At 41.2% G+C, this 27,094-nt stretch overlaps 2 protein-coding genes across 2 annotated transcripts in view; both read left to right on the plus strand.

The window, feature by feature from the left end:
- Positions 1 to 6,398: 6,398 nt before the first annotated feature.
- Positions 6,399 to 15,578, plus strand: LOC118365467 (sodium channel protein type 4 subunit alpha A-like). Its single transcript, XM_052485798.1, has 5 exons — positions 6,399 to 6,854; positions 7,673 to 7,811; positions 7,893 to 7,968; positions 8,114 to 13,201; positions 15,447 to 15,578. Exons 4-5 carry the CDS (start codon positions 12,947 to 12,949, stop codon positions 15,576 to 15,578), a joined length of 387 nt encoding a protein of 128 aa, XP_052341758.1. The 5' UTR covers positions 6,399 to 6,854; positions 7,673 to 7,811; positions 7,893 to 7,968; positions 8,114 to 12,946.
- Positions 15,579 to 15,760: 182 nt separating this feature from the next.
- Positions 15,761 to 27,094, plus strand: part of LOC118365455 (sodium channel protein type 4 subunit alpha A-like) — a 35,934-nt gene continuing 24,600 nt past the window's right edge. The window contains exons 1-9 of the mRNA XM_035747689.2: positions 15,761 to 15,844; positions 16,045 to 16,173; positions 16,777 to 16,868; positions 17,654 to 17,926; positions 18,037 to 18,100; positions 18,408 to 18,549; positions 18,794 to 18,991; positions 24,912 to 25,097; positions 25,911 to 26,019. Coding sequence (XP_035603582.2) covers positions 15,765 to 15,844; positions 16,045 to 16,173; positions 16,777 to 16,868; positions 17,654 to 17,926; positions 18,037 to 18,100; positions 18,408 to 18,549; positions 18,794 to 18,991; positions 24,912 to 25,097; positions 25,911 to 26,019 — 1,273 coding nt within the window. The 5' untranslated portion in view covers positions 15,761 to 15,764. The remainder of the gene's footprint in view (positions 15,845 to 16,044; positions 16,174 to 16,776; positions 16,869 to 17,653; positions 17,927 to 18,036; positions 18,101 to 18,407; positions 18,550 to 18,793; positions 18,992 to 24,911; positions 25,098 to 25,910; positions 26,020 to 27,094) is intronic.

The following is a 27,094-nucleotide window of genomic DNA, read 5'->3' on the forward strand; positions in this document are numbered from 1 at the left end:
ATCTTCTGTATGATTGGCTCAAACGCATTAAGGAGGAAATAAAATGCATTCCAGGTGACTACCTCTGGTTGAGCCAATTTGAAGCTGGTTGAGAGAATGCCAAGAGTGTGCAAAGCTGTTATTTAGGCAAAGGGTTCCAACTTTGAAGAATCTCAAACATAAAATATATTTTAATTTGTTTGACACTTTTTGGGTTAGTGCATGATTCCATATGTGTTATTTCATAGTTTGTCTTCACTATTCTACTACAATGTAGAAAATAGTAAAAATAAAGAAAAACCCTTGAATGAGCAGGTGTGTCCAAACTTTTGACTGGTACTGTAATATATATATATATATATATATATATATATATATATATATATATATATACAGTGCATTCGAAAAGTATTCAAGACCCATTGATTTTTTTCAAATTTTGTTACGTTACAACCTTATTCTAAAATTGATTAAATTGCCTTTTTCCATCATTAATCGGCACACAATACCCCATAATGACATAGCAAAAACTAGTTTAGAAAAAATTGCAAATGTATAAAAAAAAATGTAAAAAAGGAAATATCACATTTACATAAGTATTCAGACCCTTTACTTAGTACTTTAAAGCACCTTTGGCAGGGATTACAGCCTTGAGTTTTCTTGGCTATGACACTACAAGCTTGGCACACAATGGGAGTTTCTCCCATTCTCCCACTCCACTCAGGCTCTGTCAGGTTGGATGGGGAACGTCGCTGTACAGCTATTTTCAGGTCTCTCTTGAGATGTTCGATCGAGTTCAAGTCCGGGCTCTGGCTTGGCCACTGAAGGACATTCAGAGACTTGTCCCGAAGCCACTGCTGCATTGTCTTTGCTGTGTTCTTTGGGTTGTTGTCCTGTTTGAAGATGAACCTTCGCCCCAGTCTGTGGTCCTGAGCACTCTGGAACAGATTTTCATCAAAGATCTCTCTGTACTTTTCTCAGTTCATCTTTCTCTGAATCGTGACTAGTCTCTCAGTCCCTGCCGCTGAAAAACATCCCCACAACATGATGCTGCCACCACCATGCTTCACCGTAGGGATGGTGCCAGGTTTCCTCCAGATGTGACCCTTGGCATTCAGGCCAAAGAGTTCAATCTCGATTTCATCAGACCAGAGAATTTTGTTTCTCAAGGTCAGAGTCCTTTCGGTGCCTTTTGGCAAACTCTAACACGGAACCCAAACCGACTGCGCGCGTGCACCATTGTGCATAAATGTATTTTGTCCCCCTACAACAAACGCAATCACGACACGCAGGTTAAAATATCAAAACAAACTCTGAACCAAACATGTATGGCAATTTAGCTAGCTAGCAGCACTGCTAGCAAATTTGTCCTATTTAGCTAGCTTGCTGTTGCTAGTTAATTTGTCCTGGGATATAAACATTGAGGTGTTATTTTACCTGAAATGCACAAGGTCTACTACTCCGACAATTAATCCACACATAAAACGGTCAACCGAATCATTTCTAGTTCTCTCTCCTCTCTCCAGGCGTTTTCATCTTTGAACTTATATGCTGATTGGCATCTAAACTTTCATAGTAGTACCACGACGACCGGCAAAACAGTTCATCTTTCAATCACCCACGTGGGTGTAACCAATGAGGAGATGGCACGTGGGTACCTGCAATGAGATGGCACATGGGTACCTGCTTTTGTAAACCAATGAGGAGATGGGAGAGGCAGGACTTGCAGCGCGATCTGTGTCAGAAATAGGAATGACTTCTATTTTAGCCCTTGGCAACGCAGACGCTCGTTGGCGTGCGCGAGCAGTGTGGGTGCAATAATTGAATAACATGGATTTCTACATTTATTTTGCTATGCACGCGACGTGTTCGGTCTGGTCAGCATGTTAGTGGGCTGTCATGTGCCTTTTTACTGAAGAGTGCCTAATAAAGGCCTGGTTGGTGGAGTGCTGCAGAGATGGTTGTCCTTCTGGAAGGTTCTCCCTTCTCCACAGAGGAACTCTGGAGCTCTGTCAGTGACCATCGTGTTCTTGGTCACCTCCCTGACCACGGCCCTTCTCCCCCGATTGCTCAGTATGGCAGGTCGGACAGCTCTAGGAAGAGTCTTGATGGTTCCAAACATCTTCCATTTTAAAAATGATGTAGGCCACTGTGTTCTTGGGGACATTCAGTGCTGCAGACATTTTTTGGTACTGTTCCCCAGATCTGTGCCTCGACAAGAACCTGTATCAGAGCTCTACGGACAATTCCTTCAACCTTATGTCTTGGTGTTTGCTCTGACATGCACTGTCAACAGTGGGACCTTATATAGACAGGTGTGTATTTTTCCAAATCATGTCCAATCAATTTAATTTACCACAGGTGGACTCCAATGAAGCTGTAGACACATCTAAAGGATGATCAGTGGAAACAGGATGTACCTGAGCTCAATTTTATGTTATGTTTTTTATTTTTAATACATTTGCATAAAATTCTAAAAACCTGTTTTTGCTTTGTCATTATGGGGGTATTGTGTGTAGATTGATGACATGAAACAATAATTTAATCAATTTTATTTTAAGGCTGTAACGTAACAAAATGTGGAAAAAGCCAAGGGGTCTGAATACTTTCCAAATGCACTGTATGTATGTATATATATGCATATATACATTAAAAAATATGTATATATATTTCACCTTTATTTAACCAGGTAGGCCAGTTGAGGACAAGTTCTCATTTACAACTGTGACCTGGCCAAGATAAAGCAAAGCAGTGCAACACAAATAACAACGCAGAGTTACAGATGGAAAAAACAAACGTACAGTAAATAATACAATAAAAAAGTCTATATTCAGTGTGTGCAAATGAGCTATGATTAGGGAGGTAAGGCAATAAATAGGCCATAGTGGCGAAATAATTACAATTTAGCAATTAAAGTGATAGATGTGCAGAAGGTGAATGTGCAAGTAGGGATACTGGGGTGCAAAGGAGCAAAACAACAATATGGGGATGAAGTAGTTGGGTGGACTATTTACAGATGGGCAATGTACAGGTGCAATGATCTGTAAGCTGTTCTGATGCTTAAAGTTAGTGAGGGAGATATGAGTCTCCAGCTTCAGTGATTTTTGCAATTCGTTCCAGTCATTGGCGGAAGAGAACTGGAAGGAAATGCGTCCAAAGGAGGAATTGGCGCGTGTTGCTATGGTAACCAGTGAGCTGAGATTAGGCGGGGCTTTACCTAGCAAAGATTTATAGATGACCTGGAGCCAATAAGAGCATACAATAAATGTCGTTCCACTTCATGATTAGACTGCATCCAATTTGCTGAGTAGAGGGTTGGAGGCTATTTTGTAAATGACATCGCCAAAGTCAAGGATGGGTAGGATAGTAAGTTTGGCAGCATGAGTGAAGGATGCTTTGTTGCAAAACAGGAAGCCGATACTAGATTTAATTTTGGATTGGAGATGCTTAATTTAGGACTACAATCCCGTTAACAGGATCTATATGACAACAGCCAGTGAAAGTGCAGGGCGCCAAATTCAAAACAACAGAAATCTCATAATTAAAATTCCTCAACCATACATGTATCTTATACCGTTTTAAAGGTAATCCTGTTGTTAATCCCACCACAGTGTCCGATTTCAAATACGCTTTACAGCGAAAGCACCACAAACGATTATGTTAGGTCACCATCAACTCACAGAAAAATTCAGCCATTTTTCCAGCCAAAGAGAGGAGTCACAAAAAGCACAGAGATAAAATGAATCCCTAACCTTTGACAATCTTCATCAGATGACACTCATAGAACTTCACGGTACACAATACATGTATGTTTTGTTTGATAAAGTTCATATTTATATTTAAAAAATCTCAGTATACATTGGCGTGTTACGTTCACTAGTTCCAAAAACATCCAGTGATATTGCAGAGAGCCACATCATTTTACAGAAATACTCATTATAAATGTCGATAAATACAATTGTTAGACATGGAAATATAGATATACCTCTCCTTAATGCAAACGCTGTGTCAGATTTTTTAAAAAACTTTACGGAAAAGCAAGCCATGCAATGATCTGAGAGAGCGCTCAGACAAAACATTTAATTATCCACCATGGTGGAGTCAACAGAAATCAGAAATCACATTAGAAATATTCCCTTACCTTTGACGATCTTCATCAGAATGCACTCCCAGGAATCCTAATTCCACAATAAATGCTTGATTTGTTTGATAATGTCCATTATTTATGTCCAAGTAGCTACTTTTGTTAGCGCGTTTAGTACACGAATCCAAACGCTCGTGCAGGTCCATCCGACGTCAGACGAAAACTTTGAAAAGTTATATTACAGGTCGAAGAAACTTGTCAAACTAAATATAGAATCAATCTTTAGGATGTTGTTATCATAAATCTTCAATAAAGTTCCAACCGGAGAATTCCTATGTCTGTAGAGAAGCCATGGAACGCAGGTCGCTATCATGTGAAATGCTCATGACCAGGATCTGGCTCTCTGCCAGACCATTGACTCAAACAGCTCCCATCCGGCTCCACAACACAGTAGAAACCTCATTCAAGTTTCTAAAGACGGTTGACATCTACTGGAAGCCCTAGGAAGTGCAACTTTATCCATATCCCACTGTGTATTCAATAGGGGCCGGGTTAAAATTCGACCAACCTCAGATTTCCCACTTCCTGTTTGGATTTTTTCTCAGGTTTTTGCCTGCCAAATGAGTTATGTTATACTCACAGACATCATTCAAATGGTTTTAGAAACTTGAGTGTTTTCTATCCAATACTAATAATAATATGCATATATTAGCAACTGGGACTGAGGAGCAGGCCGTTTACTCTGGGCACCTTTCATCCAAGCTACTCAATACTGCCCCTGCAGCCATAAGTTGTTAATGTGAGTTTACACTCTAGCCAGACACCTCGGTATTTGTAGTTGCCCACATATTCTAAGTCAGAACCGTCCAGAGTATTGATGCTAGATGGGTGGGCAGGTGAAGGCAGCGATCGGTTGAAGAGCATGCATTTAGTTTTACTTGCATTTAAGAGCAGTTGGAGGCCATGGAAGGACAGTTGCAGGGCATTGAAGCTCGTCTGGAGGTTAGTTAATAGTGTCGAAAGAAGGGCTATAAGTATACAGAATGGTGTCGTCTGCGTAGAGGTGGATCAGAGAATCACCAACAGTAAGAGCGACATCATTGATGTATACAGAGAAAAGAGTCGGCCTGAGAATTGAACCCTGTGGCACCCCCATAGAGACTGCTAAATGTCCGGACAACAGGCCCTCCGATTTGACACACTGAACTCTGTTTGCGAAGTGATTGGTGAACCAGGCGAGGCAGTCATTTGAGAAACCAAGGCTGTTGAGTCTACCGATAAAAATTTGGTGATTGACAAAGCGATGGCAGTTATGATATCGTTTAGGACCTTGAGCGTGGCTGAGGTGCACCCATGACCAGCTTGGAAACCAGATTGCATAGCGGAGAAGGTATGGTGGGATTCGAAAGACCGTGGCAGCTTTCCAATCTTTGGGGATCTCAGACGATACGAAAGAGAGGTTGAACAGGCAAGTAATAGGGGTTTCAACAATTGTGGTGGATATTTTTAGAAAGAGAGAGTCCAGATTGTCTAGCCCAGCTGATTTGTAGGGGTCCAGATTTTGCAGCTCTTTCAGAACATCAGCTATCTGGATTTGGGTGAAGGAGAAATGTGGGAGGCTTGGGCAAGTTGCTGTGGGGGGTGCAGAGCTGTTGACCAGGGTAGGGGTAGCCAGGTGGAAAGCATGGCCAGCCTTGGAAAAATGCTTATTGAAATTCTCATTTATCATGGATTTATCGGTGCTGACAGTGTTTCCTAGCCTCAGTGCAGTGGGCAGCTGGGAGGAGGTGCTCTTATTCTCCCTGGACTTTAGTGTCCCAGAACTTTTCGAAGTTTGTGCTACAAGATCCAAATTTCTGTTTGAAAAAGCTAGCCTTTGCTTTCCTAGCTGCCTGTGTATATTAAGATATCGACTGTGGTTCATATGCTATCCCAAAACAGCATAGTGGGCTAATCGCAAACATGTCCTAATACACGTTTTTGCAGACAAGATTAGCAAATTTAGGCATGAAATGGAAACAACAAACACTGAGCCTTCATACCCATGCACAACAGACCAAATAATTAAAGTACAACTTAATATTGGAAAGGTGTTTCTAACATTTTGTATACTCAGTGTATATACTGTATATTGATGGGGGGGAAGTAACACCTGACTGAATAGTTTTCGGTTGGTTGAATTAGTTTAAATCCATATCATCTAATATCCTTTTTTTAACGTTCATAGACGGTTGAGAAACAAATGAACATATTACTGGTCCTATCAGGAACTTAAAGGTCAACTGCCCCTTATGTGGTTTTAAATGACTTATCGATATGCGGCAGAACCCTCGACCTTCAGACCCGAAGTCCAGCGCGTTATCGACTGTGCCCCTCCGCGTTTATAAACCCAGGGTCGTTACAATATTATAGTGTCAAAATGTATTACAAAGTGCAAATAGGATAATTATGGTCATAAAGTCAGTCTCGTCCAAAACATAGTTTTGTAATTGAATTCGTCACGATTTACTGGATGGTTGGGTATGGATTATGATCATGCCCACTTTTGCCAATTATGCCAAATTGCAGAGAAAACACGTTGTAGTCCGCATCCAGCTGCCATGTGGACATGTGTTGTCAAGGCTGCATATGGGTGGAACGCACATTTCGCTCTGAAATTATGAGTGAAAATGGGCTTCCATAAAGTTGGTGCAAACTTCAAATACATTTCAACAATATTGCCAGGAGTGGATTACATTCGACACGGTCACTTCTGCTGCCTGTCTACCGTCAAACCACTGCACTGGTGTTGGTGAGTACGTTAGCTAAGTTAGATAATTGGTGCTAGTTAGCTAGTAGCTACTTTTGGTTATTCAACATTATTTGATGATGCTAGCGAACCAGGCTAGCTAAAATGCAAGGGGAATGGTACTGTAGCTAGCTAAATACATGAAGCTAATGCGATGTAGCATGTCAGAGGAAAATTGTGCATAGCTCACATTAGCTAGCTACCTTGCTAACAAAAGCTAACTGTAGCCCATTGACATTTAGGGTCAATACAGGGCAGGCACTTGGATACTAGCTTGCTAGCTAATCATATGATGTAGCCAGCTTACTTTCGAAAAGATTTAGATGCACTATTGTAAGTGGCTGTTCCACTGGATGTCATATGGTGTATGCACCAATTTGTAAGTCGCTCTGGATAAGAGCGTCTGCTAAATGACTTAAATGTAAATGTAAATGTTTCAAATCTAGCTAACACTAGCCAAGTCATTTCAACTCAGACAAAGATTTGCAAGTTCGGTAGCTAACTAGCTAGCATTCGGGGGCTTCGTCTGCTTAACCAAAAACAACAGGCCTGTTCTCGTAAAAGTTTGTATTTTCTTTGGCAAAAATAAATGAATTATGTTACTTGTCTACTACAAATATGGCTCTGTCAGCGAATACAAAACGTATCAGCAAGCATTCAGCATCGTACACAGCTGATTGCATAGTAACACTCAGATTCACCTGCCTGAATCTCTTCTGTAGTTGCAGTCCTTCTATTAGCATATAAATTACTTCCAAACGATAACTTTTTATTCTCTCACTATATGTTTATTGAGTGATGATATTTGATTTCATCCACAGGCTACGTACAAGACCTGGTTGATTTGTAGTTCAGCCATGTTGTTGGAACCCCCCTGCCATATCAGGAGCTGTTACAGAAGGCTAAGGCAGTGGCCATACACCAGTCCTGCTTGAGAGTAATGGAGGACACTTGAATCAGGTTGGTCACATTTGATCTGGTCAATGGTCAAAATACTATCTGTCCTGGAATTCACCTAACCACCATTGATAATGTAATCAGTGCTCTGTGTATGTGTGTGTCTTGTACTGTACGTTGTAAGAAAGCTGCCCCCTTCCAATGGACTATTGGGCCCAGAGTGAGTAATGCCAACAAGTCAGTGCCATGCTGGCACGTGTCCCTTGTGAATCAGGATCTCTGATTGGCTATTTCAACTGTGTATTTACTGTTGCCTTCCATAACTGTATGGTGACAGTATTTCTCTCCCTCCCTCTGTGATATAGGAGCTGGGTCAGATATAGGAGCCGTAGTCGGGCTTCTGCATGACCAGTATCTGTGATGAGAGGGACCTGGAGCTGATCTACGCTGCCATGCCAATCAGGGACAAACAAAAGGGACAAACAAACAGTGATTACTAATAAGACAGTACATCACATCACCCTTTCAATGTGTCACTCATCAACTCTTCCTTGGTTTTCTACAGATGGGAAGAAGAGTTGCTTTTCAGATGGAGTCCTCTGACCTTGCAACTCAGCATACATTTTTTACAAGACATCATTACTTTTTATTGTCTTTTGTTATTAGATAATCTATTGGTACTAGCAGAACACTGCTTCTACAGTATTATGTAAAGTAAGGTTTATTCTACATGGAACTGTTACACTTGAATGTTATCAAAATACTTTGTTTAGAATATCTACAAAAGTTCAGCAATTGAACTCTTCTCATATTACTCTGTAGGCTACTGCCTGATGAATTGTCAGTTACCTACTGAGTAGTATGAGTGCGCCATCCTCCTGCATCTCACATCTGCCTGTACTGTAGTTATTGAACTGCTAGACCCATTGGTTGAGGCTAAATCTGTCATATCCAGGTTGGAGTATCATGCACTCCACCCCTCCTGCCATCTGACTTTACCTATCCATAACCTGTAATACATTACATAGATGGAAGGGACTTCATCACCCAGAGAGCTGTGCATGTCAGTGTGTGGTTAGATAGCCAAATCCTTAGATATGGCTAAATAGAATGCTGTTCTGGTTAGACGGCTGAAATTGTACTCTACACACAACTTTTTTTATTTGCTAGGTAAGTGTAGGCACACTATCTTTATATGCACATCAATATGATATTTACAGCATAACATGTTTTGTTTTTGTAACATGAACACCCATCGGTTTTTGTTGATTAATGCATGTACAGTACACTCAAGCTGGGCAATGTTTGTGCAATATTCACATGTAGCCTACACCTGTTGTAGGGATATTAGTAGTTCTGGGATTTGTCCCCTGGGAAAGATCTAACAGCGGACATAAGGAGAGACGAGACAACTAGTCAGTTAGAATATTGTGTTGTAGGACAGCTGAGCTGACTCAAGAACGGGCTTTCAACACGCTGTTAATATAGTTTACATGGTAACATGTATTTACATGATGTGATGAAACTGCTTTGCAAGCTACTTTTGTAGCAAGGTGTTATAGGATTGTCTCGTGAAACACATTCCGGACACAGGCTCTTGCTATCTTGCCGTAACTGATTTGACAGAGAAATATCAGCTAGATAGGATGGCCAGCTGCGGCTATCACCAAATCTATGCTAGCTAGCTGCTGTCAGCTTGGCTAAACACAGGGTCAGCGCTGACTCTTGAGATGGCGAGTCAATCAGGAGGGGAGAAGTCCTCAACTTCAAAACGTTCTCTCCATAGCAGAGCTATCTTAGCTAAACTTTCTCTACTCACTACTGCCCTTGTTTTTTTGTGCTTGAATGGCAAAAAAACAAGCACGTCAAACCACACCCCTAGACAACTCTCATTTGCCCTCAGCCGTGGCCGCTTGCATTTCCTAATGACCATTGATGGAAAACAAGGCCAAATCAGGAAGTGCGGTAGCTCTTTAACCTTAGCTTCTCCAGAGAAAAGCAGACTGGCCGCTGAACACGATGTTGTGCTAGCATGTAAGCAATGCCAATTGGCCTGGATACTGGCCGTCTGCTAAGTTAATAAGTAATATGAGGGGGTGGGGGTTACATTGAGACTGGATCTAGATCAAGGCAATGAAGCCTGGGATCGTTACCAACTCGCAGACACACACACAATTAGAAAAAAGGTGCTATATAGAGCCTAAAAGGGTTATTTGGCTGTCCGCACAGGAGAACCCTTTGAAGAACCCTTTTTGGTTCCAGGTAGAACTCTCTGGGTTCCATGTAAAATCCTTACCACAGAGGGTTCTACATGGAACCCAAAATACTTCTACCTGGAACCAAAAAAGGTTATCCTATGGGGACAGCCAAAGAACCCTTTTGGAACCCATGTTTCTAAGAGTGTACCACATACTGTACATACAATCAGTGCTTAACTTGGGCAGGAGCCGAGTACCAGCACCTCACATTTTAATAATATAATAATATATGCCATTTAGCAGACGCTTTTATCCAAAGCGACTTACAGTCATGTGTGCATACATTCTACGTATGGGTGGTCCCGGGAATCGAACCCACTACCCTGGCGAATTCCTTCACCTCTTATAGAATATTAGCTCAAAAGTATTGTGGAGTTCCTGCACCTAAATAGAATACTCTTTCCCACACGGGCTCACGTGTACACACATACCTCCCTGCACATATACACACAATCATGATACTTACAAGTGTGTAAGTATGTAACTAATCTTTGTATTTGGTTTCTCAACTACAAAGAGTATCGACGCCAATGGTAAAGGACTTGGCACCATGGATCCCAAGCAATGATTTAATCCCAAATGTGGATGGGCCTACCCATTAGGCAACATTTCAGAGTTGATGTTCTAGTTGTGTGCTGTTAATGAAAGGTATACTGAAAAGAATTGCTACTGTGAGAGTATGCATAAGATATATGTCCAGACTGTAGGACATTAGTAGGCATTAGTACAGCAATGGCCTCAGTGTCATGTTTTAAGGTACCAAAGAGAAGTTAATGTGTTGAATAAAACAGTGTAACAGAGGTGGTTCAGTGAAACATGCTCATGTGATCAGTAAACCATTTTTATGGGGACTGGATCTAGATCAAGGCATTCAAGCCTGGGATCGTTACCAAGTCGCAGACAAATATACCACATATGCTCAGTGCTTGATTTGGGCAGGAGCTCACCGGAGCTGAGTACCGGCACCACTTTTTTTTTACTGCTTGAGTTCCTGCACCTCTTATAGAATATTAGCTCAAAAGTATTGTGGGGTTCCTGCACCTAAATATAAACAGTATCGGCACACAAAATGAGTACCAGCACCTATTTCAGTCCGAGTCAAGCACTGCATGCACTCTTTCACACACGGGCACACACTTATACACACATATGTCCCTGCACATATACACAGATAAGCATGATACTTACAAGTAAGTGCGTAATTAATCTTTCTATTTTGTTTCTCAACTGCAAAAAGTATTGATGCCAATGGTAAAGGACTTGGCACCATGTATCCCAAGCAACGATTTCATCCCAAATGTGGATGGGCCTACCCATTAGGCAACATTTCAGATTTGATGTTCTGGTTGTGTGCTGTTAATGAAAGGTATACTGAAAATAATTGCTACTGTGAGAGTATGCATAAGATATATGTCCAGACTGTGTGACATCTACACAAATATAGCAATGGCATCAATGTCATGTTTTAAGGTAGCAAAGAGAAGTTAATGTGTTCGATACTAGTGTAACAGAAGTGGTTCAGTGAAACATGCTCATGTTATGAGTAAATTTGCCTAAGATCTAAAAGTCTTGCATTAACTCCCTGAGCTTATGCCTATAGGCTTAAGCCCTGCAGCTAATACAGTCATGTGTCACACAGACGACCCAGGTTCAATAGCTGATCAGTGGCATTGGTGGGGTGACCGGGATTTGGTCAGCTGATGTCTGTCAGCTCCTTGGGTTGTTACGGAGAGAAGTAGGAGGTCAAAGGGGGGGTGAAGTGTAACAAAGACGGAAGTGTTTTTTCTCACAGAAGGCTGGCATGCTGATACACACACTGTTTGTCTACCCTAGCATAATCTAATGATATGGTATGTCCTTGCCTGAAGTCTACCGTTTACTCCCCAAGCTAATTCCTAGGCTTTAGCTCAATCGGCTAATGCAGTGGTGTGGCACGCAGACACAGGTTCAATAACTGGTCAGTGGCATTGTTGGGATGACCTGGATTTGGTCACTTAATACCTGTCAGCTGCTGGGGTTGTTCTGTAGAGGAGGAGGTCAAAGGTGGTGAAGTGTAACATAGGAGGGTTGGTGAACCACGATCGTGTGATGAGGAATCGTGCCTGAGACTTTACAATTTGTTTTACATTTTTGAGCTAATACCTAGGATTTAGCTCAGCAGCCTTTGTCGTTTTATGGCATGCAGACAACCAATGTTCGATACACCACACTTTGCTAGTGTGAATGACTGGGTATCTAGTGTGCACTAGAAACTGAACTAGGTTCAGAATACTACTTGAAATCATTTCAAATACTTTCACTGCTCGATTGAGCGTGCCTGTTGGAATGGAACTAATAGAGCCGGTGGAAAAGTTCCAACCCCTTCCCTGCCCCCCTGGCACTCCTGGCTGGCTGAAGCAAACGCTCAAAACATTGAAATGATTTCAAATAGTGTATGAACCCAGGTTTGACTAGAAACACCAGAGTGTTGCAATCTTGTCTCTCCCTCTTATCCCGGCTCACTATATAGAGACCCTTGTGTGAAAGTATCTCTTTTCACTGTCTCTCCTTCTCTAAAAATACCCTTATTGCATGGTTTCCTCCTGTAAAAGTCCTCCCTCTGTTTATCTTCTCACTCCAGGACAGTGTTGTTCATCTCCTGGCGACCCACAGTGTTTTGTTCCAGCCCAGTAATTACACACCTGATTCAACTAATCACCTAATTTAGTTAAAATCAGGTGTGTTACCACTGGGCAGGAACAAAAGCATTACATACCTTGTGGGTCCTCGGGACCATGATTGAAGAACACTGCTCTAGAGAGAACCAGCTATGGCTATGACTCCATAGAGATGTGTTCCATTTAATTCTGTGGATGACTCTCACCCTCGCTCTTTCTCTTTCTATAGCTCACTCTAGACTAGAGCGATTCTGGTGTGGTGGTATCTCTTCGCAATGCGAAGATGGCACCCCTGCTCCCTCCCACAGGTGCTGATGCGTTCCGCCGCTTCACCCCGGAATCCCTGGCAGAGATCGAGAGGCTCATGGAGGAAAAGAGAATAGCCGCGGAAGTAGAGGGGTACGTAGGTGATGGGCCGTCGGAGCCCAGCAAAGACCTGGAAGCCGGCAAGAGTCTGCCCATGATCTTTGGAGACGCCCCAACGGAGATACTTAACACACCACTGGAGGACATAGACCCCTTCTACAAAGCACAGAAGGTCAGTCCAGGACACCTCAAGCTCACCTAGCAATTTCACTGGACTGTAATAAATAAACATTTTTGTTTTAGTACTTTTTTTTTTTTTTTTACATAGTCATGACTCCAGCAAAGCAGACTTATCCCGAAGATACTATATTTAGACATGCTATGACAGGGGACTTAACATAGTCGTGGCCAAAAGTTTTGAGAACACAAATATTAATTTCCATAAAGTTTGCTGCTTCAGTGTCTTTAGATATTTCTGTCAGATGTTACTATGGAATACTGAAGTATAATTACAAGCATTTCATAAGTGTCCGAGGCTTTTATTGACAATTACATGAAGTTGATGCAAAGAGTCAATATTTGCAGTGTTGACCCTTCTTTTTCAAGACCTCTACAATCCGCCCTGGCATGCTGTCAATTAACTTCTGGGCCACATCCTGACTGATGGTAGCCCATTCTTGCATAATCAATACTTGGAGTTTAACAGAATTTGTGGGTTTTTGTTTGTCCACCCGCCTCTTGCGGATTGACCACACATTCTCAATGGGATTAAGGTCTGGGGAGTTTCCTGGCCATGGACCCAAAATATCGAAGTTTTGTTCCCCGAGCCACTTAGTTATCACTTTTGCCTTATGGCAAGGTGCTTCATCATGCTGGAAAAGGCATTGTTTGTCACCAAACTGTTCTTGGATGTTTGGGAGAAGTTCCTCTTGGAGGATGTGCTGGTACCATTCTTTGTTCATGGTTGTGTTCTTAGGCAAAATTGTGAGTGAGCCCACTCCCTTGGCTGAGAAGCAACCCCACACATGAATGGTCTCAGGATGCTTTAATGTTGGCATAACACAGGAATGATGGTAGCACTCACCTTGTCTTCTCCGGACAAGCTTTTTTCCGGATGCCCCAAACAATCGGAAAGGGGATTCATCAGAGAAAATGACTTTACCCCAGTCCTCAGCAGTCCAATCCCTGTACCTTTTGCAGAATATCAGTCTGTCCCTGATGTTTTACCTGGAGAGAAGTGGCTTCTTTGCTGCCCTTCTTGACACCAGTCCATCCTCCAAAAGTCTTCATCTCACTGTGCGTGCAGATGCACTCACACCTGCCTGCTGCTATTCCTAAGCACGCTATGTACTGGTGGTGCCCCGATCCCGCAGCTGAATCAATTTTAGGAGACGGTCCTGGCACTTGCTGGACTTTCTTGGGCGCCCTGAAACCTTCTTCACAACAATTGAACAGCTCTCCTTGAAGTTCTTGACGATACAATAAATGGTTGATTTAGGTGCAATCTTACTGGCAGAAATATCCTTGCCTGTGAAGCCCTTTTTGTGCAAAGCAATGATGACGGTGTGTGTTTCCTTGCAGGTAACCATGATTGACAGAGGAAGAACAATGATATTATTATTATTATTATTATTATTATTATTATTATTATTCCAAGCACCACCCTCCTTTTGAAGCTTCCAGTCTGTTATTCGAACTCAATCAGCATGACAGAGTGATCTCCAGCCTTGTCCTCGTCAACACTCACACCTGTGTTAACGAGAGAATCACTGACATGATGTCAGCTGGTCCTTTTGTGGCAGGGCTGAAATGCAGTGGAAATGTTCTTTTGGAAATTCAGTTCCTTTGCATGACAAATTAATTGCAATTCATCTGATCACTCTTCATAACATTCTGGAGTAAATTGCCATCATACAAACTGAGGCAGCAGACTTTGTGAAAATTAATAGTTGTGTCATTCTCAAAACCTTTGGCCACGACTGTACATGTGTTGCACACTGAGACCCCAATTTGATCACTTGCCAATAAAGGAAAACCACACTACGGGTTCACGAGATTCACAAGGTTCTCAATCGTTAATGCTGCTTCTGAGGTGTTAACTTCATGCGTTCAAAGAGACACACACTGTTCTTTCAGGGACATTGTCATTGGATATTGCCACTAAACCAAGCCTGTCCTTTACAATTCTGGGTGAAACCTACAGTGTGGTTTTCCTTTATCTGTGATAGAATGAATTGGGGGCTAAAAGGGATTAGCGAACTAGGATGCTAGCCTGGATTAGCTTGCTGGAGTGTCACTGCAATATGACAGGGTGGATGACTTGACAAATATGATTCCATAAGTTGTCCGTAGTGCATGTAATATCCTTTACCACCATGTAAGCTTTGTGCAGAGTTTAATCGTTATTATTTACAATTTGTTACTTTAGTCCTTCACTTAGCAGTGCGGTAATGTCTTTTCATGTTGTGTTTTTCCAGACCTTTATCGTGATCACCAAAGGAAACACAATCTTCAGGTTCAATGCTGAATCAGCTTGCTACATTCTAAGCCCCTTCAATCATCTTAGAAGAGGAGCCATTAAAATTCTCATACATTCATATCCTTTTTAATGTAGGGACTCTAGCTGCCCTGTGTAGGGAAGGGGTGATTGTAAGAAGGATGGTCTTATATTGTTGTGTACTGTATATAAAGCTGTACCCCATCAGGGTTTAGCGACCTTTGATGTTACTATTGTCTTTTGCAGTACAATCAGTGTGCCCGCCGGTTTGCCTTGACTCTATATTAAGTTATTTAGCATGTTCATCATGATTACCATTCTGTCGAACTGCTTTTTTATGACGATGAGCGACCCACCGTCATGGAGTAAAACTGTTGAGTAAGTATACCAACCTGTGCTGAATTTCAGAATTGATTCCTGAAAGGGCTATTGCACGCGCCACTGTTTTACCACGATATCTAATGGTTCAAAGTGTCTTAAGTCATGTAAACAATGAATTATCTCTGAATTACAATGTAGCTCACAGAGAGAGAATTGCAGAAGTAGTGCATTGGGAAGATACTGTTTTCTCATTGCAGGTATGTTTTTACTGGTATTTATACCTTTGAGGCCTCATGCAAAGTGTTGTCAAGAGGCTTTGTTGTCGGCCCTTTTACATTCCTTCGAGATCCATGGAATTGGCTGGATTTCATGGTGATCAGCATGGCGTGAGTACCTACACACCCGACTGGCTCTCAACCCCCTTTCACAAATGATATAATTGTTAGCAAACTGGAATGGTTAGTAAATGTTTTATAACACATTTTATACATCCAGCCTTTATTTATCCAAGTAAGTAAATTGATAAATTCTTCTTTTTGCAATGACCCCCTGGCCACATTATATTTAAGAAATACATTCTGTGCATTTTTGCCAAAAACATTTAAATACATTTATGATTCAATCTTAGAAAAACAAATGTAAAACATTTGAAAACATACCTAATAATAATGCAAAAAAAAATACAAAAAATAATCTAATAGTTTGTGATATACAACACGTCTTGTTGCGAGATGGATAAATGGTTTTGGCCACCCTCTCAAGCAGTGCGTCCATTTGGCCCAAGAAGTGGACCAATATAAAAATAGACTCTCTAAAAAAAAAAGATATCATATACCACAGCGAACACCATGTCTGATTTTTTTGTGTACTATTTTGTAACGTTTAACACACAAGACATTCTTCATTGACAGGTCCACTGTTGTCCACTGTCAGTCAGTCCACAATTAAATAATGTTAATATGTTGCTTGTACTGTGTGTCTCTCCACAGGTACGTCACTGAGTTTGTTGATCTAGGCAACGTGTCAGCCCTTAGGACGTTCCGTGTACTCCGAGCCCTTAAAACCATCACTGTGATTCCTGGTATGTTTTCATCCAGCCTGGTCTCATTGTCCCAGATTTACATGTCCCAGATTGTCCCAGATTTACATTAATTAGTATGATATGTTGCTTTCGGAATGGTTACATAAAACAGAAGGTCACTGAAGGAAAAAAATTAAGTAGGGTGGTTGGTCGAGGTGGATGGGTAGGCGTATAACGCGAACTTCTAGCAACCCCAAAGGTTGCGTGTTCGAATCTCATCACGTTTCAAATTGAGCATTTTAGCTAAGTAGTAACTTGGAACTACACAAATGTTTTGCTACTTTGCAACTACTTAGCACGTTAGCTAATCCTAATCCTAACCTTAACCCTTTAACCTAACTCTCAACCGTTTCCCACCTAACTAAAATTAGCCACGGACAGCAAATTGGCATTCGTAATATATCATACGTTTAGCAGATTTGTATTTACCTCTACCCGAGTCCAGGTTGTTTCATCTGCAGCTCTTGTTGAAACTCGCCAAACTGATGTCAATATCAAAATGTGTTCTTGATATGTCTTCAATGAATTGACCTGGTTTGTATGCACACATTCAGACTTATTGAACTATTGACACTGTGATGTCAGATAATAATAGTAATAGTATCCAAAGCAACTTACTGTTTACACAGTCAAATATATAGTATGTGTGGCCAATTCAGGAAACAAACCCATAACCTTGGTGTTGACAGCACCATGCTGAAACCAGTAAGCCATCAGAGCCACTATGCACGATCTGGTTTATCTCGGCCTGCAGATGTGTCACTGACATGCATCCATTTGACCAGGATTAAAAACCATCGTGGGCGCCCTGGTCCAGTCTGTAAAGAAAATGGTAGACGTGATGATCCTCACTGTGTTCGCCCTGGCCGTGTTTGCGCTCATCGGCCTGCAACTCTTCATGGGAAATTTGCGCAACAAGTGTGTCCGGTGGCCCATCCTCAACTCAACGGTGTTCGACGATTACAACTTCACCTCGTCGCTTGACGGCACCATGGGTTTCGACGAAACATCAAATTCCACTGTTCCCGTCGATTTCAAGGAGTACATCAGCAATATAGGTGCGTTTGAACCACTGAGACAAGTCATCTGTTCCTCTACTTCAGGCTGATGTGACGTTATGAACAGTACTTTTAGTTTGTGTTTGATTTGCTCTGTCTTTCGGCTATAGAGAACCACTACTATTTGGAAGGTAGTCTGGATGCTCTTCTCTGCGGAAACAGCTCTGATGCTGGGTATGTTACTTTGTGATAACACAAATGGCACAATGATACAAAGATGAGTTATGAATGTAGTTCTTACATTTAGTAAAGCAATATCAGGGTTTTGATGGAAGGAGGCACACCACTGTGGGCAAACAGAACACTATTGGGAAAGTAGTCAAATGTTATGTAAGCTATACACACAATACAACTATCAGATATAAGTTATGCTCTTGTCTCTGACAAGCAGCATTCTAGATGTTGAGGATTGTGGGGTCAGGGAGGGGTGGCCGGCTGTGTGCAAACTGATTCTTCACCCGCTACCCACCACTGTTGATAGGAAGTGCCCAGAAGGATTCACGTGCATAAAGGCTGGGAGGAACCCCAACTACGGCTACACCAGCTACGACTCCTTCGGCTGGGCCTTCTTGTCCCTCTTCAGACTCATGACGCAGGACTACTGGGAGAACCTGTTCCAACTGGTTGGTACTTACAATATATAATATAGTATAGAATGATAAATAGTTTCATAGGTACAAATTTAAGCCTTAGGTTGGACTTCTCCTGGACTTTGTCCTGTAAAAATGTGAGCGCACTCCATTCCTCGAAAGGGACTGCAGGGAGTGTGCCTAAAAGGAATTTCATGAGGTTTACTACAAACTGCATGTTGACTTACCATTTTGTGTCATCCTCCAAACTTGTCTTTGCATGCCTCTCCGTATGCAGACACTTCGAGCAGCAGGGAAGACGTACATGATCTTCTTTGTGCTGGTCATCTTCCTGGGTTCCTTCTACCTCATCAACCTCATCCTGGCCGTGGTTGCCATGGCCTACGACGAGCAGAACGAGGCCACTCTGAAAGAGTCGCAGGATAAGGAGGAGGAGTTTCAGAGGCTTCTGGAGCAATACAGAATCCAAGCTCAGGTCAGGTGACAGCTACTGCATATCCTCATGATAAAACAGGCCAAATCACACTACTATCTTAGAGCTATGGCAGACTCTGTTAGTGATCCCTCTAAATTCTGGAAAAGAAAGTCGTTTTAGACTCCTGCGTCTTTACTCAAAAAGTTCAGATTTGTGATGCTTTTAATCAACATTTTATCTCAGCTGGTTTCTCATTTGAAAGAAATGGCGGCCATAATGGTCTTGGTGAGTTAGTTGACTGTCCTTCCCACATAGAGCCTCCAGTTGCCTCGATGGATGATCAGTCAACCTCACATGACTTGGGAAATGATAGTCAGAGTTTTCCTTTTTGGCAATTCACAGAAACAAAAGTTATTGCTGCATTATTAGCTATGGACACTAAGGGTGGTGTCACGTTCTGACCTTTATTTTCCTTTGTTTTGTCTTTATTTAGTAGTTGGGGTGGGCAGTCTACGTTTTGTGTTTCTATGTTTAGGTTTCTGTTTCGGCCTAGTATGGTTCTCAATCAGAGGCAGGTGTCGTTAGTTATCTCTGATTGAGAATCATACTTAGGTAGCTTGTGTTTCACTGTTGGTTTGTGGCTGTTTGTTTCTGTGTTTGTCACCACACGGGACTGTTTCGGTTTGGTTTCGTTCATGTTCACATTTATTGTTTTGTAGTTCTTAGTGTTCAGTTTATGTTTTATAATTAACGATATGGACACTTACCACGCTGCGTTTTGGTCCGATCCCTGCTACATCTCCTCTTCAGAAGAAGAGGAGGAAATCTGCCGTTACAGGTGGTGGTAGTAGTGATCTTGATCATTATCAACCCATTTTCCAGGCTCTCTTGGATCTAAAGTTAGTGCAAACAAAAATAAATGCATGCTTTTTTTCTAGCCCCCATACCCCAGATTTAAATGAATTTGTAATGACTAGTTTGAACGGTACACAAATTGAGCAAATTCATGCCCTTGCTGATGAAGGAGGTTTTCACTCAAAATATAACGATACATGGCCCCATTCATTATTTCCTTTACACGGATCAGTCGTCCTGGTCCCTTTGCAGAAAAACAGCCCCAAAGCATGATGTTTCCACCCCATACTTCACAGTAGGTATGGTGTTCTTTGGATGCAACTCAGCATTCTTTGTCCTCAAAACACAACGAGTTGAGTTTTTACCAAAAAGTTATATTTTGGTTTCATCTGACCATATGACATTCTCCCAATCTTCTTCTGGATCATCCAAATGCTCTCTAGCAAACTTCAGACGGGCCTGGACATGTACTGGCTTAAGCATGCGGACAGGTCTGGCACTGCAGGATTTGAGTCCCTGGCAGCGTAGTGTGTTACTGATGGTAGGCTTTGTTACTTTGGTCCCAGCTCTCTGCAGGTCATTCACTAGGTCCCCCCATGTGGTTCTGGGATTTTTGCTCACCGTTCTTGTGATCATTTTGACCCCACGGGGTGAGATCTTGCGTGGAGCCCCAGATCGAGGGAGATTATCAGTGGTCTTGTATGTCTTCCATTTCCTAATAATTGCTCCCACAGTTGATTTCTTCAAACCAAGCTGCTTACCTATTGCGGATTCAGTCTTCCCAGCCTGGTGCAGGTCTACAATTTTGTTTCTGGTGTCCTTTGACAGCTCTTTGGTCTTGGCCATAGTGGCGTTGGAGTGTGACTGTTTGAGGTTGTGGACAGGTGTCTTTTATACTGATAACAAGTTCAAACATGTGCCATTAATACAGGTAACGAGTGGAGGACAGAGGAGCCTCTTAAAACCTCTTAGGGATAAGGGGCAGCGTTTTCACTTTTGGATAAATAGCGTGCACAATTTCAACTTCCTGCTGCCAGGAATATATTATATGTAGGTGTGGATAGAAAACACTCTGAAGTTTCTAAAACTGTTTCAGTCTTTTATCTTTTATTTACCTTTATTTAACCAGGCAAGTCAGTTAAGAACAAATTCTTATTTTCAATGACGGCCTAGGAACAGTGGGTTAACTGCCTGTTCAGGGGCAGAACGACAGATTTGTACCTTGTCAGCTCGGGGGTTTGAACTTGCAACCTTCTGGTTACTTGTCCAACTCTCTAACCACTAGGCTACCCTGCCACCCCAGTAGGCTGTGACTATAACAGAACTTATGTAGCAGGCAAAACCCTGAGGAATAACTGTTCAGATTTTTTTTTTTTTTGCCTCTGACCGTTCCTTCAGTTGTCTTTGCCAAGATATATTTGATAGCAACCATTTTACAGTTCCTACGACTTCCACGGGATGTCACCAGTCTTTGGAATTTGGTTGAAGTTAATCATTGGTACAACGAACATCCTGGAACAACGTTACACTGTTGAGAAGTTATGCAAGACGAAAAAAGGTGCATGGTTTGTTTACTTGCTCTATTGAATACAGATTGCCCCGTCTACAATTTGATCGATTATTAACGTTTAAAAATACCTAAAGTTGTATTACAAAAGTAGTTTGAAATATTTTGGCAAAATTTATAGGCAACTTTTGAAATGTTTTGTAGTGTCGTTGTGTTTTGGCAAGCTGTTTTTTTCCGGATCAAACGTGCTTTATAAATGGACATTTTGGGTACACATGGATGGAATTAATCGGAGAAAAAAAGGACCAATTGTGATGTTTATGGGACATATTGGAGTGCCAACAAAGAAGCTCGTCAAAGGTAATGCATGTTTTATATTTTATTTCAGCGTTTTGTGTAGTGCCTGCTACGCTAGTTATTTTGTTTACTACTGGTTCAGATGGGTGCATGCTATCAGATAATAGCTTCTCATGCTTTCGCCAAAAATATATTTTTTTAAATCTGACATGTTGGCTGGATTCACAACGAGTGTAGCTTTAATTTAGTATCTTACATGTGTGATTTAATGAGTTTGAATTTGATTTGAATCTGGCGCTCTGCATTTCCCCAGGCAATTAGCCAGTTGAGACGCTAGCGTCTCCATATCCTCTTAAAGAAGAAGTTACAGGTCTGTGAGAGCCAGAAATCTTGCTTGTTTGTAGGTGACCAAATACTTATTTTCCACCATAATTTGCAAATAAATTCATTAAAAATCCTACAATGTGATTTTCTGGATTTCTTTTCTCATTTTGTCTGTCATAGTTGAAGTGTACCTATGATGAAAATTACAGGCCTCTCTCATATTTTTAAGTGGGAGAACTTGCACAATTGGTGGCTGACTAAATACTTTTTTGCCCCACTGTACTTAAGTATCAAAAGTAAAAGTATATTCCATTTCAAATTCCTTATATTAAGCAAACCAGATGGAACCATTTTTTATTTTTATTTACGGAAAGCCATGAGGACACCCCAACATTCAGACATAATTTACAAACAAAGCATGTGTGTTTAGTGAGTCTGCCAGGTCAGAGGCAATAGGGATGACCAGGGACGTTCGGTTTATTACTTGCGTGAATTGGACTAATTTCCTGTCATGCTAAACATTCAAAATATAACGAGTACTTTTGGGTGTCAAGGAAAAGGAATGGAGTAAAAAGTACAATATTTTCTTAAGTAAAAGTAGTCAAAAATATAAATAGTAAAGTACAGATACCCCCAAAACCTACTTAAGTAGTTTGATATCATTTAAAAGCTTACAGAGTTGTCAGAATATTGTATACATTTTTTTAAATAAAAGTGTTTTCATAAAAAATATTACAGATTTGAACCTTTTAACGTCAATTATCAAAAAACATGTAAACTCACGCTGGGGGTTTTGTGTTGTGCTGTGCCCACCATTGGTTGAAACACAACACTGTGTCATTTCAGTCATAGAACTGGAATTCATAGAAATGGACCTATCCCGTCAGACCACTGCAATTTAGCTGGTACACCATTGAATTTAAATTGGATCTTTATTTACTACCACAAAGATGGCCGCCGGTCCACCCACCGTTGAATGTCAACTTAAATAGTCACGTCTATTCTATAATTTCAATAGTTCAACAGTATAGTTTTAAACAGATATTCCCATTCAAGTCAACGTTTTCTGCGTGAACCTCCAACCATCTCTGTGTTAAATTTTGAAAGTTGAAATGTCAATTTTATTCCAATTTTAGTCAGCCAAAACATGACACCCAATCTGTAATGAAGAGCATGTTGTGTATCAAACGATGGTGGGCACAACACAAAAACCTCAGATGAGGTAAAATAGGGTCTAAGCTACAACATACTGTATGTGAATATGAAAAAAAGGAGTTTATTGTTTTTTCTGGTAAAATGACAATTTGTACAAAAAATTAAATAGTTTAACAAACCTGTTTGTAAGCTTTTTTGAAATGGTATCAATCTCAACCGTTTATCTTTTCCAGTGATAAAGACATGGATGTTTTATGGTATGGTGGGGCATGCAAAATAGGTCAACTTTGAGCACTTTTGTCTCTTGAGCACTTCTACAATAGGCAAATACAGTATGTATGGAAGTTTATGTTCCAAACAAAAGGGGTGCTGTCGAAAAGTGACTGAATTCAAATCGGTTTACCCAATATCCATATCGCAAGAGATGTCCATATCAGAATGTTTTGAAACACCACTCAGCAGCGTGTAAATTTAAAAAAAAAAATAGTTTACTCTTTTTCGTCTCTCTCTTCCTCTCTCCTCTTGTGGCTTGTTCCCACACACACCAAGCCACGTCCCCTGTCACTTAAACAGCACAATTCCTCCTCCTCGCTGTTAGATTCACTTATATTCACTATACTTTTGCATGCTTTTCTGTTAGGTCAAATGCAGTCAAGAGATTGTTCCAAACAAGAGCAATACTGCTTTCCACTTTGCCTTAATAAATCATAAATCATGATATTTCTATGTTCTGAGCTACACTGAGTATACAAAACATTTAGAACACCTGCTCTTTCCATTACAGGTAAATCCAGTTGAAAGCTAGGATCCCTTATTGATGTCACTTATTGAATCCACTTCAACCAGTGTAGATGAAGGGGAGAAGACAGGTTAAATAAGGATTTTTAAGCCTCGAGACAATTGAGACATGGATTGTGTATGTGTGCCATTCAGAGGATGAATGGGCAAGACAACAGATTTAAGTCCCTTTAAACAGGGTATGGTAGTAGGTGCCAGGCACATCGGTTTGAATGTGTCACGAACTGCAACGCTGGTGGGTTTTTCATGGTCAACAGTTTCCTGTGTGTATTAAGAATGGTTCACCACCCAAAGGACATCCAGCCAACTGTGGGAAGCATTGGAGTCAACATGGGCCAGCATCCCTGCAGAACACTTGACACCTTGTAGAGCCCATGCCCCAACGAATTGAGGCTTTTCTGAGGGCGAAAGGGGGTGCAACTTAATATTTGGAAGGTGTTTCGAATGTTTTGTACACTCAATGTATAGTTTACTTATCCAAGTCAAATCGCAATATTTGGTAGCAATTTTTTTTTAAGTATAGCAATTCAAATTTTAGCCCATATCATGCAGCCCTCACTGGCGTAACAAGATTTCTATGGATCCTGCAAGGTCAAAGTTCACCCCTAATCAACTACCAATAGATTTTGTTGAATATCCAACTGTCCTGTATAGCCTACCCCACTCTACCAGCTTGGACAGAAATACAGTCCACCCTCAAAACACTAGCTTACTAGGGATTGTTTCATCATGCAGTCTAGCCTCCTATCTTTAACTATATACCATTTAGCTACTACAAAGGTTTTATAAAAATTACACTTAAAATAGCCTAACAATTAGGAAATGTTTTTTTGCTTGAGGATAAATTCAGCCACTATGTATTGTTTTGTCTGGCTAATAGGCTACACAAATGGGCTGCAATATCCAAGGTAAATTAAATCATATTCAGTTCTTTTTGACTGCATTTTATGTGTGCAAATGTTTCCACCACGGCCTGTCCGGTAGGCCAGTGGCTGCCCTACTTTACACAATTAACTGATCCATTTTATCATTGGTGTTTCACAGGAGCAAGCTGATGCTGCTGATGGAAGTCAGGCGACCCTGACAAGTCGGAAAGAGCTTAGTCATCACTCTGGGTCATACGGGGGCTCTGCGGATGACGAGCAGAGCCTCGGAGATGATGTAATCAAGGACTGTAATGGGAGAATCGTGCCCCGTCTGGCCATCGTTCCAGTGTCCTCTGAGTCGGAGGTCAGTGTGACGTCTCCTTGCTAATGTTTATCTTATCAGGTCAACGTGTATAGGTCAGAATGGGTCCACAGTGGTGGGAGTGCAGTTTGTTTTGTCTCATTCTTTCACATCAAACGCAGGTTGTTTTGGCTATTGGTCTTTGTTGTTTTGTATACACAACCCTTCTATCGTAAGAGTTCAGTGACATCTAACATGCTTACTAGATCGTATGTATACGTGTGGTCATGTGGTCTGGTAAAACAAATTATATTTTTAAATATCAAAACAAACTGAACCAATTATATTAATTTGGGGCCAGGTCGAAAACCATTAAACATTTATGGCAAATTTAGCTAGCTAGCTTGCTGTTGCTAACTAATTTGTCCTGGGATATAAACATTGGGTTGTTATTTTACCTGAAATGCACAAGGTCCTCTACTTCGACAATTAATCCACAGATAAAACGGTCAACGGAATTCCTTTCTCGTCATCTCTCCTCCTTCCTGGCAACCAAATTTAAGGTGCATTGCTACAACCGACTGGAGTGTGGACCTCAGTTCATCTTTCAATCACCCACATGGGTATATGCTCCTAAAAACCAATGAGGAGATTTAGGAGGCAGGACTTGTTGAGCGTCACAAATAGAACCAAGTTCTATTTTAGCGCCCGGCTATGCAGACGCTCGCTAACGCACGCTAGTGGTGTGGGTGCAATGATTAAATAACATGTATGTGTACATTTATTTTGTAATGCTTGTACACGCGGTGTAGACAGCATGTAAGATGTTTAGTGGCCAGTGATGATGAGACTTCACCCCCCCCCCCTCCCCCCCAGTCGGTTCCAGAGGACGAGCTCAAAGAGGACAGCATGTTCCATCTGGAGCAGCCAGGCCTGAAGAACAGATCGGAGAGTGCTGTTAGTGTTCTCACCACCGTCATGGAGGGTAAGAGAGCGACACATAGTGATGGTCATGATTATGACGACAACAATGGTGAAAATGCTGATAATGATGACGATGATTCTTGAATGATAGTATTACCATTGTGATATCATCAACAATGACAATGATATCATTTTAATTCAGGATTTCTTTGGGAAGAGAGTAAAATGCAGCCCTGCATTGATAACTGTATTCTGAACAAAAATATAAACGCAACATACAACAATTTAAAATATTTTGCTGAGTTACAGTTCATAAAAGGAAATGAGTCAGTTGAAATAAATTCATTAGGCCCTAATCTATGGATTTCACATGACTAGGCAGGGGCGCCGCCATGGATGGGCCTGGGAGAGAAGCCAATCAGAAAGAGTTTTTCACCATTAAAGGGGATGCCGCAGGTGAAGATGTGGAGGTCCTGTGCTAGCATGGTTACATGTGGTCGGTTGGATGTCCTGCCAAATTCTCTAAAACGAAATTGGAGGTGGTCGCTTATGGATGACACATTAAAATTGAATTCTCTAGCAACAGCTCTGGTGAACATTCTGCAGTCATCATGACAATTGCACATTCCCTCAACTTGAGACATCTGTGGCATTGTGTTGTGTGACAAAACTGCACAAATTAGTGTAGCCTTTTATTGTCCCCAGCACAAGGTGCTGTTTACTCAGCTTCTTGAAATGCCACACCTGTCAGGTGGATTAATTATCTTGACAAAGGATCGAATGCTCACAAACAGGAATGTGAACAAATTTGTGCACAAAATTTCAGAAATAATCATTTTGTGTGTATGGTGAATTTCTGGGATCTTCTTTCAGCTCATGGAACATGGGATCAACACTTTACATGTTGCGTTTATATTTTTGTTCAGTGTATTTTCAGAAAAAAATGTCCCTATAGATCCATTCATAATGCATACAAATATTTGTTTTTTGTCAACTTCAACTACTATCATATATATACACTGCTCAAAAAAATAAAGGGAACACTTAAACAACACAACGTAACTCCAAGTCAATCACACTTCTGTGAAATCAAACTGTCCACTTAGGAAGCAACACTGATCGACAATAAATTTCAC

The sequence above is a fragment of the Oncorhynchus keta genome, chromosome 3, assembly GCF_023373465.1.
Source record: "Oncorhynchus keta strain PuntledgeMale-10-30-2019 chromosome 3, Oket_V2, whole genome shotgun sequence".
Classification (NCBI taxonomy): domain Eukaryota; kingdom Metazoa; phylum Chordata; class Actinopteri; order Salmoniformes; family Salmonidae; genus Oncorhynchus; species Oncorhynchus keta.